This window comes from Pristiophorus japonicus, chromosome 20 (genome assembly GCF_044704955.1).
Source record: "Pristiophorus japonicus isolate sPriJap1 chromosome 20, sPriJap1.hap1, whole genome shotgun sequence".
Taxonomy (NCBI): domain Eukaryota; kingdom Metazoa; phylum Chordata; class Chondrichthyes; family Pristiophoridae; genus Pristiophorus; species Pristiophorus japonicus.
Window position 1 is genome coordinate 13567309 of NC_091996.1, and position 12486 is coordinate 13579794.

Sequence of the window (12486 nt, forward strand, 5' to 3'; positions counted from 1 at the left end):
AGATATGTAAAGAGAAAAAGGTTAGTAAAGACAAACTTAGGTCCCCTGCAGTCAGAATCAGGGGAAGTCATAACGGGGAACAAAGAAATGGCGGACCAATTGAACAAGTACTTTGGTTCGGTATTCACTGAGGAGGACACAAACAATCTTCCGGATATAAAAGGGGTCGGAGGGTCTAGTAAGGAGGAGGAACTGAGGGAAATCCTTATTAGTCGGGAAATTGTGTTGGGGAAATTGATGGGATTGAAGGCCGATAAATCCCCAGGGCCTGATGGACTGCATCCCAGAGTACTTAAGGAGGTGGCCTTGGAAATAGTGGATGCATTGACAGTCATTTTCCAACATTCCATTGACTCTGGATCAGTTCCTATGGAGTGGAGGGTAGCCAATGTAACCCCACTTTTTAAAAAAGGAGGGAGAGAGAAAACACGGAATTACAGACTGGTCAGCCTGACATCGGTAGTGGGTAAAATGATGGAATCAATTATTAAGGATGTCATAGCAGTGCATTTGGAAAGAGGTAATATGATAGGTCCAAGTCAGCATGGATTTGTGAAAGGGAAATCATGCTTGACAAATCTTCTGGAATTTTTTGAGGATGTTTCCAGTAGAGTGGACAAGGGAGAACCAGTTGATGTGGTATATTTGGACTTTCAGAAGGCTTTCGACAAGGTCCCACACAAGAGATTAATGTGCAAAGTTAAAGCACATGGGATTGGGGGTAGTGTGCTGACATGGATTGAGAACTGGTTGTCAGACAGGAAGCAAAGAGTAGGAGTAAATGGGGACTTTTCAGAATGGCAGGCAGTGACTAGTGGGGTACCGCAAGGTTCTGTGCTGGGGCCCCAGCTGTTTACACTGTACATTAATGATTTAGACGAGGGGATTAAATGTAGTATCTCCAAATTTGCGGATGACACTAAGTTGGGTGGCAGTGTGAGCTGCGAGGAGGATTCTATGAGGCTGCAGAGCGACTTGGATAGGTTAGGTGAGTGGGCAAATGCATGGCAGATGAAGTATAATGTGGATAAATGTGAGGTTATCCACTTTGGTGGTAAAAACAGAGAGACAGACTATTATCTGAATGGTGACAGATTAGGAAAAGGGGAGGTGCAAAGAGACCTGGGTGTCATGGTACATCAGTCATTGAAGGTTGGCATGCAGGTACAGCAGGCGGTTAAGAAAGCAAATGGCATGTTGGGCTTCATAGCGAGGGGATTTGAGTACAAGGGCAGGGAGGTGTTGCTACAGTTGTACAGGGCCTTGGTGAGGCCACACCTGGAGTATTGTGTGCAGTTTTGGTCTCCTAACCTGAGGAAGGACATTCTTGCTATTGAGGAGTGCAGCGAAGGTTCACCAGACTGATTCCCGGGATGGCGGGACTGACCTATCAAGAAAGACTGGATCAACTGGGCTTGTATTCACTGGAGTTCAGAGGAATGAGAGGGGACCTCATAGAAATGTTTAAAATTCTGACGGGGTTAGACAGGTTAGATGCAGGAAGAATGTTCCCAATGTTGGGGAAGTCCAGAACCAGGGGACACAGTCTAAGGATAAGGGGTAAGCCATTTAGGACCGAGATGAGGAGGAATTTCTTCACCCAGAGAGTGGTGAACCTGTGGAATTCTCTACCACAGAAAGTTGTTGAGGCCAATTCACTAAATATATTCAAAAAGGAGTTAGATGAAGTCCTTACTACTAGGGGAATCAAGGGGTATGGTGAGAAAGCAGGAATGGGGTACTGAAGTTGCATGTTCAGCCATGAACTCATTGAATGGCGGTGCAGGCTAGAAGGGCCGAATGGCCTACTCCTGCACCTATTTTCTATGTTTCTATGTTCCGAGGGCCTGTTGATGGAGATTGGAGCAGTGGCTCAGCTGCACAGCTTGTTCAGTCCCTGGATGTCACAACCCTGTCATAGAAACATAGAAAATAGGTGCAGGATTAGGCCATTCGGCCCTTCGAGCCTGCGCCACCATTCGATAAGATCATTGCTGATCATTCCCTCAGTACCGCTTTCCTGCTTTCTCTCCATACCCCTTGACCCCTTTAGCCGTAAGGGCCATATCTAACGCCCTCTTGAATATATCCAAAGAACTGACCTCAACAACTCTCTGCGGCAGGGAATTCCACAGGTTAACAATTCGCTGAGTGAAGAAGTTTCTCCTCATCTCAGTCCTAAATGGCTTACCCCTTATCCTAAGAATGTGTCCCCTGGTTCTGGACTTCCCCAACACCGGGAACATTCTTCCCGCATCTAACCTGTCCAGTCCCGTCAGAATCTTATATATTTCTATGAGATCCCCTCTCATCCTTCTAAACTCCAGTGTATAAAAGCCCAGTTGATCCAGTCTCTCCTCATATATCAGTCCAGCCATCCCTGGAATCAGTCTGGTGAACCTTTGCTGCATTCCCTCAATAGCAAGAATGTCCTTCCTCAGATTAGCAGACCAAAACTGAACTCAAAATTCCAGATGAGGCCTCACCAAGGCCCTGCACAACTGCAGTAAGACCTCCCTGCTCCTATAGCTCAGGATAGCTCAGATAAATACGTGGCTTGAGCAGTGGTGCAGCAGGGAGGGATTCAAATTCCTGCGACATTGGAACCGGTTCTGGGGGAGGTGGGACCAGTACAAACCGGACAGTCTGCACCTAGGCAGGACCGGAACCAATGTCCTAGGGGGAGTGTTTGCTAGTGCTGTTGGGGAGGAGTTAAACTAATATGGCAGGGGGATGGGAACCAATGCAGGGAGACAGAGGGAAACAAAAAGAAGACAAAAGTAAAAGACAGAAAGGAGATGAGTAAAAGTGGAGGGCAGAGAAACCCAAGGCAAAAAACAAAAAGGGCCACTGAATATAAAGGGGCTGCAGGAGGGGTCAAAACTAAAAATCATGGTTTAAAAACTAGTATTAAAACACTCTACCTAAACGCATGCAGCATTCGAAATAAAGTAAATCAGTTGACGGCACAAATCATTACAAATGGGTATGATTTGGTGGCCATTACATAAACGTGGTTGCAGGGCGGCCAAGACTGGGAATTAAACATACAGGGGTATCTGACGATTCGGAAAGATAGACAAGAAGGGAAAGGAGATGGGGTTGCTCTGTTAATAAAGGATGATATCAGGGCAGTTGTGAGAGACGATATTGTCTCTAATGAACAAAATGTTGAATCATTGTGGGTGGAGATTAGAGATAGTAAGGGGAAAAAGTCACTGGTGGTCGTAGTTTATAGGCCCCCAAATAATAACTTCACGGTGGGGCGGGCAATAATCAAGGGAACAATGGAGGCATGTGAAAAAGGAACGGCAGTAATCATGGGGGATTTTAACCTACATATCGATTGGTCCAATCAAATCGCACGGGGTAGCCTGGAGGAGGAATTCATAGAATGCATACGGGATTGTTTCTTAGAAGAGTATGTAACAGAGCCTACAAGGGAGCAAGCCATTTTGGATCTGGTCCTGTGTAACGAGACAGGAAAAATAAACGATCTCCTCGTAAAAGATCCTCTCGGAATGAGTGATCACAATATGGTTGAATTTGTAATACAGATAGAGGATGAGGAAGTTGTGTCAGAAACGAGAGTACTATGCTTAAACAAAGGGGACTACAGTGGGATGAGGGCAGAGTTGGCTAAAGTAGACTGGAAACACAGACTAAATGGTGGCACAATTGAGGAACAGTGGAGGACTTTTAAGGAGCTCTTTCATAGTGCGCAACAAAAATATATTCCAGTGAAAAAGAAGGGCGGTAAGAGAAGGGATAGCCAGCCGTGGATAACCAAAGAAATAAAGGAGAGTATCAAATTAAAAACCAATGCGTATAAGGTGGCCAAGGTTAGTGGGAAAAAAGATTGGGAAAATTTTAAACGACAGCAAAGAATGACTAAGAAAGCAATAAAGAAAGGAAAGATAGATTACGAAGGTAAACTTGCGCAAAACATAAAAACAGATAGTAAAAGCTTTTACAGATATCTAAAACAAAAAAGAGTGACTAAAGTAAATGTTGGTCCCTTAGAAGATGAGAAGGGGGATTTAATAATGGGAAATGTAGAAATGGCTGAGACCTTAAACAATTATTTTGCTTCGGTCTTCACAGTGGAAGACACAAAAACCATGCCAAAAATTGCTGGTCACAGGAATGTGGGAAGGGAGGACCTTGAGACAATCACTATCACTAGGGGGGTAGTGCTGGACAGGCTAATGGGACTCAAGGTAGACAAGTCACCTGGTCCTGATGAAATGCATCCCAGGGTATTAAAAGAGATAGCGGAAGTTATAGCAGATGCATTCGTTATAATCTCCCCAAATTCTCTGGACTCTGGGGAGGTACCAGCGGATTGGAAAGCAGCTAATGTAACGCCTCTGTTTAAAAAAGGGGGCAGACAAAAGGCAGGTAACTATAGGCTGGTTAGTTTAACATCTGTAGTGGAGAAAATGCTTGAAACTATCATTAAGGAAGAAATAGTGGGACATCTAGATAGGAATAGCGCAATCAAGCAGACGCAGCATGGATTCATGAAGGGGAAATCATGTTTAACTAATTTACTGGAATTCTTTGAGGATATAACGAGCATGGTGGATAGAGGTGTACCGATGGATGTGGTGTATTTAGATTTTCAAAAGGCATTCGATAAGGTGCCACACAAAAGGTTACTGCAGAAGATAAAGGTACGCGGAGTCAGAGGAAATGGATTAGCATGGATAGAGAATTGGCTGGCTAACAGAAAGCAGAGAGTCGGGATAAATGGGTCCTTTTCGGGTTGGAAATCGGTGGTTAGTGGTGTGCCACAGGGATCGGTGCTGGGACCACAACTGTTTACAATATACATAGATGACCTGGAAGAGGGGACAGAGTGTAGTGTAACAAAATTTGCAGATGACACAAAGATTAGTGGGAAAGCGGGTTGTTTAGAGGACACAGAAAGGCTGCAAAGAGATTTAGATAGGTTAAGCGAATGGGCTAAGGTTTGGCAGATGGAATACAATGTCGGAAAGTGTGAGGTCATCCACCTTGGGGGAAAAAAAACAGTAAAAGGGAATATTATTTGAATGGGGAGAAATTACAACATGCTACGGTGCAGAGGGACCTGGGGGTCCTTGTGCATGAATCCCAAAAAGTTAGTTTGCAGGTGCAGCAGATAATCAGGAAGGCGAATGGAATGTTGGCCTTCATTGCGAGAGGGATGGAGTACAAAAGCAGGGAGGTCCTTCTGCCACTGTACAGGGTATTGGTGAGGTTGCACCTGGAGTACTGCGTGCAGTTTTGGTCACCTTACTTCAGGAAGGATATACTAGCTTTGGAGGGGGTACAGAGACGATTCACTAGGCTGATTCCGGAGATGAGGGGGTTACCTTATGATGATAGATTGAGTAGACTGGGTCTTTACTCGTTGGAGTTCTGAAGGATGAGGGGTGATCTTATAGAAACATTTAAAATAATGAAAGGGATAGACAAGATAGAGGCAGAGAGGTTGTTTCCACTGGTCGGGGAGACTAGAACTAGGGGTCACAGCCTCAAAATACGGGGGAGCCAATTTAAAACCGAGTTGAGAAGGAATTTCTTCTCCCAGAGGGTTGTGAATCTGTGGAATTCTCTGCCCAAGGAAGCAGTTGAGGCTAGCTCATTGAATGTATTCAAGTCACAGATAGATAGATTTTTAACCAATAAGGGAATTAAGGGTTATGGGGAGCGGGCGGGTAAGTGGAGCTGAGTCCACGGCCAGATCAGCCATGATCTTGTTGAATGGAGAGCAGGCTCGAGGGGCTAGATGGCCGACTCCTGTTCCTAATTCTTATGTTCTTATACTCAAATCCCCTAGCTATGAAGGCCAACATACCATTTGCCGCCTTTACCACCTGCTGTACCTGCATGCCAACTTTCAATGACTGATGAACCATGATACCCAGGTCTCGTTGCACCTCCCCTTTTCCTAATCTGTCGCCATTCAGATAATATTCTGTCTTCATGTTTTTGCCCCCAAGGGGATAACCTCACATTTATCCACATTATACTGCATCTGCCATGCATTTGCCCACTCACCTAACCTGTCCAAGTCACCCTGCAGCCTCTTAGCATCCTCCTCACAGCTCACACTGCCACCCAGTTTAGTGACATCTGCAAACTTGGAAATATTACACTCAATTCCTTCATCTAAATCATTGATGTATATTGTAAAGAGCTGGGGTCCCAGCACTGAGCCCTGCGGCACTCCACTAGTCACTGCCAGCCATTCTGAAAAGAACCCATTTATCCCGACTCTCTGCTTCCTGTCTGCCAACCAGTTCTCTATCCACGTCAGTACATTACCCCCAATACCACATGCTTTGATTTTGCACACGAGTCTCTTGTGTGGGACCTTGTCAAAAGCCTTTTGAAAGTCCAAACACACCACATCCGCTGGATCTCCCTTGTCCACTCTACTAGTTACATCCTCAAAACATTCCAAATGATTTGTCAAGCATGATTTCCCTTTCACAAATCCATGCTGACTTGGACCGATCCTGTCACTGCTTTCCAAATGCGCTGCTATTTCATCCTTAATAATTGATTCCAACATTTTCCCCACTACTGATGTCAGGCTAACCGATCTATAATTACCCCTTTTCTCTCTCCCTCCTTTTTAAAAAAAGTGGTGTTACATTAGCTAACCTCCAGTCCATAGGAACTGATCCAGAGTCGATAGACTGTTGGAAAATGATCACCAATGCATCCACTATTTCTATGGCCACTTCCTTAAGTACTCTGGGATGCAGACTATCAGGCCCTGGGGATTTATCAGCCTTCAATCCCATCAATTTCCTGAACACAATTTCCCGCCCAATAAGGATATCCTTCAGTTTCTCCTTCTCACTGGACCCTCGGTCCCGTAGTACTCCTGGAAGGTTATTTGTGTCTTCCTTCGTGAATATAGAATCAAAGTATTTGTTCAACTGGTCTGCCATTTCTTTGTTCCCCATTATAAATTCACCTGAATCTGACTACAAGGGACTTACGTTTGTCTTCACTAATCTTTTTCTCTTCATATATCTGTAGAAGCTTTTGCAGTCAGTTTTTATGTTCCCAGCAAGCTTCCTCTCATACTCTATTTTCCCCCTCCTAATTAAACCCTTTGTCCTCCTCTGCTGAATTCTAAATTTCTCCAAGTCCTCAGGTTTGCTGCTTTTTCTGGCCAATTTATATGCCTCTTCCTTGGATTTAACACTATCCTTAATTTCCCTTGTTAGCCACGATTGAGCCTCCTTCATCGTTTTATTTTTACTCCAGACAGGGAGTAAAATTGTTGAAGTTCATCCATGTGATCTTTAAATGTTTGCCATTGCCTATCCACCGTCAACCCTGTCTCGCTCCATCGAGAAGCAAAATGTAAAACATGCCAGCTGTGACTCAGTGAGTAACACCTTCACCTCTGAGTCAGAACCTTGTGGATTCAAGTCCCACTCCAGAGACTTGGGCACGAAAACCTACGCTGACACTCCAGTGCAGTGCTGAGGGGAGTGCTGAACTATCGGAGGTGCCGTCTTTCAGATGAGACGTTAGACCCAGGTCCCGTCGGCCCCCTCAGGTGGATGTAAAAGATCCCACGGCACTATTTCGAAGAAGAGCAGGGGCGTTATCCCCGGTGTCCTGGTCAATATTTATCCCTCAACCAACATCACTCAAACAGATTATCTGGCCATTATCACGTTGCTGTTTGTGGGAACTTGCTGTGCGCAAATTGGCTGCTACATTTCCTACATTACAACAGTGACTGCACTTCAAAAGTATTTCATTGGCTGTAAAGTGCTTTGGGATGGTCGTGGAAAGGTGCTATATAAATGCAAGTCTTTCTTCCTCACCGCTGCGCACATTTACCATTGTCAACAAAGACCGAAACAGGTCATTTACCAAACTAACTGACTTACTGCAGGGATTTTTTTCCCCATTCAGGAGAAATGTATTTTGGTCACATTCTGACCTGTTGCTTAAGCGCGCTGAGATTTCCACCTAATGGGCCCAAGTTTCGGGCCGCGCTTAAAGCGGCGCAGCCCGGACCTGGACGCCCGTTTTCCGCGCCAGAAAGTGCGCCTAAAAAAAACTTACCTATTCTCCGGCTCCCTGCAGGTCCTCTGGAGCTGGGCGTGGCGCAGCACGAGCTGTTGGGGGCGGAGCCAGGTCCCTGTGCTGAAAACAGTGCTGGGACCTCTGCACATGCGCGCTACAGTGGGCTCGCATGTGCAGTAGCTCCAGGCGCACAAAACTGTGGGAGGGGCCTGAAGCACGCAGCCCCTAGCCCTGGCCGAATGGCCTCACTGGGGCTGCGTGAATAAGGCTCCTCCCATCCGACCGGACCCGACCAAACCCACGCTCCCCCCCCCCCCCCCACCCCGGATCTCCGCGACCCCCCCCCCCTCATTCTCTCCCTCCTTCCCTCCTCTCTCCTTCCCTCCTCTCTCCTTCCCTCCTCTCTCCTTCCCTCCTCTCTCCTTCCCTCCTCTCTCCTTCCCTCCTCTCTCCTTCCCTCCTCTCTCCTTCCCTCCTCTCTCCTTCCCTCCTCTCTCCTTCCCTCCTCTCTCCTTCCCTCCTCTCTCCTTCCCTCCTCTCTCCTTCCCTCCCTCCCTCCTCTCTCCTTCTCTCCCCTCTCCTTCCCTCTCTCCTTCCCTCCCCTCTCCTTCCCTCTCTCCTCTCTCCTTCCCTCCCTCCCTCCCTCCCTCCCTCCTCTCTCCTCTCTCCTTCCCTCCCTACATCCTCCACCCCTTTCCCCCCCACCCCCTTCTCCCCCTCTCCCCACCCCCCTTCTCCCCCCACCTCTTCTCCCCCCACCTCCCTTCTCCCCCTCCCCCCACCTCCCTTCTCCCACTCCCCCCCCTTCTTCCTCCCCCACCCCCTCCTTCTTCCTCCCCCACTCCCCCCCTTTTCCCTCCCCCCCCCTCCCCCCTTCTCCCCCTCCCCCCCCTTCTCCCCCTCCCCTCGCTGTCAGAAACACAGACACTGACAGACAGAGAGTGAGACACACACAGACAGACAGAGAGACACACTGGGGGGGGGGTCATCCCAGCACGCTGTTGGAGGGCTCCCGGTGCTGCAGTCGGTAAGTAGAAAATGTTTTATTTATTGATTTTTTTATTAATTTTTTTTGATTGATTTATTGGTTGATTTATTGATGTATTTATCATTTATTATTGATGATGGCTCTTTATTTGTAAAACTGAAGCATTTAATGTTTGTAAACTTCCCTTTAAACCCCCCCCCCCCCATTCCCTACGCCTGATTTGTAACCTACGCCTGATTTTCTAAAGTGTAGACAAGGTTTTTTCGAGTGTACAGAAATCTTCACTTACTCCATTCTCAGTTAGTTTGGAGTAAGTTTTCACTGCCGAAACTTTGAAAACAGGCGTAAGTGGCCGGACACGCCCCCTTTTGAAAAAAAAATTCTGTTCCAAAGTGAAACTGTTCTAACTGATTAGAACTGGAGCAAACTAAATGCCGAGAATTTGAATTTCTAAGATACTCCGTTCTACACCAGTTGCTCCAAAAAAACAGGAGCAACTCAGGCCGAAACTTGGCCCCCTATATATTATTCACTTGATGTCTAATTCACCTTGTACGTTCTTCTACGCCCTGTGCCTTCCATGGGCTTTCCCCGCTGAAATATTAAATACATAAATAAGAGCTGAGGGGAAAACCTAGTAGTTTGAATATTCAGAGTGAGTCGTACAAAATGACTTTCAATAGAGATTCTGTTTGAGGCTAGGTGCCTGTTCCTTATCCTCATTAATAAATGTGCTGTTCTTCTGATAAATTTACACTAGTTCCACCTGCCACTTGGATAAATTATGATGTTCTTATCAAAATGCTAAGGGTTGGAAATTGCCCTTCATGAACCCTGTTTGGGGCGGATAAGGCGGGAGTCGGAGGGATCTTCATCACTGCCTCCCAGCGTTTGGGGTGTTGTTTGAGGCGGTGTCTGGGTGGGTCTGCGTCAGGAGCGGGGCTGTGCCCAGGGCGGTGCCCAGGGCGGGACAAGGGTCACCACCAGGCGGTAAGGGGTCAGCGCACAGCCGCCAACAGGGCGGAAACACAGGACGCGACGGAAACCCGTTCTGCCAACCTCTGGCCCGGGGGCAATTGCGGATGGGTCAGCCCCCTGCCCCCTGTCGGGAAGGCCTTACCCCGCCCCGTTACCGCCGCTCAGAGGTGGTTACGGGCCTCAAAAAAAGGGGACAATTTCGGCCCCGAAATGTTCCTTTGAGTTCTGGCCCTGTGATGTTTCTTCCAAAACCAATGGAGTTCCCCTTTGACCAGGCCACTGTTCTGGTGGACTCTATTTGGGATCCAGTGACTAGCGTCTGTTTTATTATCTGTAAAATGTTTAAAAATCTTGCGTTTGTGTACACTTCCCGTCACGTTTTCCATTAGAAAGTCTTGTCTGTATTTATAATGGCAAGTGCCTGTGCCATCTTGTCACCCTGTAATCGCACTCGGCCACCAGTGCTCACACTTAAATTGCAGTCATGTAACGGAGGCCTTTTTCATGCCATGTGCATTCAAATTGTGAAAGACATGCAGTAATACAATTATTGATCTTCAGTTTTATGTAGCAAGTTCGAGAATGACTATCTTACAACTGTCCCATTCCGTTTGATTGTGTTTAGGGGATATTCGACAACTCCTGGTGTGGATCAAAACCAACTTGCTGAAAGAGCGGCCTGAACTTTTCATTCAAGGCGACACTGTGTAAGTTCAAATTCAGCTCCCAATTCATTAGTCTGCAAACCTGCGTGGTGTATATGTATGCACGCACACACGCACGTTTCCCCATCTATATACACACACACGTTTCCACACGCGCGCGTGCCCCCACACACACACACACACACACACACACACGTTTCCACACGCGTGTACACACGTTTCCCCACATACACACACATTTCGCTACAAACCCGCACACACGCACGTTGCACACCAGCCACCACACGGGCTCGACAGAGCTAGGTCTTGGTCCAGTGGCAAGGATTAACCAAGACAACTGGAGACCAGCTCTGCTGCACGGACCTAGCGCGCTCACATATCGCAGTGTGGGCTGGGCCCGTACTGCGGACTCGCGCCTTTCCTGGGCCCCGATCACATCCCTTTGCGAACTCTCGCCGCTCCTTCGTCCCGACCTCGCCGCTCCTGCTGTACCTGCCCGCACTGCAGTCAGCCATCGCCCTCCTGCAGCAGCACGCGCTGATCCCTGAAGTGGCATGACGCCGCATGCTGCTCCCTCCATTGGCCCCGGCCTGCTGATGGCTGGGACCGCACCAAATTCCAGGCCGGGCCACTGCACGCTGCTCCCTCTGTTTCAACGCACATGCACACGCATGTTTATATACACACACACACGCATGTTTATACACACGCACACACACACGCACGTTTATACACACAGACACACGCACGTTTCCCTCCACGCATGCACGTGTACACGTACACACACGTACATGCGTACACACACGTACACACGTACACGCATACACACACAAATACACGTATGCACACGTACGCGCACACGTACACACACGCGCGTTTACCCCCACCCACACACACACATGTTTACACACACACACGTTTATACACACACACACACACACACATGTTTATACACACACACGTTTATACACACAGACACACACGCACGTTTCCCTCCACGCACGCACGTGTACATGCACACACGTACACACACACACGTTTACCCCCACCTCGACACACACATTTACCCCACACACACACACACACACACACACACACACACGTTTTCCACACACATATACGTTTTCCACACACACACGTTTCCCCCCATGCACGGACGCACACACACACACACACGTACATGTACACGCGCGCTCACTTACGCGCACACACACACACGTTTACCCACTCCCACCCCCACCCCCCCACACACGCGCGTTTACAGCCACACACACACACACGTTTCTCCACACACACACACACACACACACACACACGTTTACCCCCACACACACGTTTACCCCCACACACACACACGTTTACCCCCCCCACACACACACACACACACGTTTACCCCCCCACACACACACACACACACGTTTACCCCCACACACACACGTTTACCCCCACATATACACACACACGCACCTTTTTACCCCCACATACACACGCGCACACTCGCACACACACACACACGAACACGTTTACCCCCACATACATACACACACACACACACACGTTTACCCCCACACACATACACACATACACACACACACACACACGTTTACCCACACATACACACACACACACACACGTTTACCCCCACACACACACACACACACGTTTACCCCCACACACACACACACGTTTACCCCCACACACACACACACACGTTTCTCCCCACACACACACACACACAGTTTACCCCCACATACACACACACACACACACACACACGTTTACCCCCACATACACACACACACACAC

The 12486-nt window shown here is 47.9% G+C and overlaps 1 protein-coding gene across 1 annotated transcript in view; it reads left to right on the forward strand.

Moving 5' to 3' along the window:
• Positions 1 to 12486, forward strand: part of urm1 (ubiquitin related modifier 1) — a 72753-nt gene that overhangs the window by 45797 nt on the left and 14470 nt on the right. Inside the window, exon 3 of the mRNA XM_070863365.1 lies at positions 10641 to 10722. Coding sequence (XP_070719466.1) covers positions 10641 to 10722 — 82 coding nt within the window. The remainder of the gene's footprint in view (positions 1 to 10640; positions 10723 to 12486) is intronic.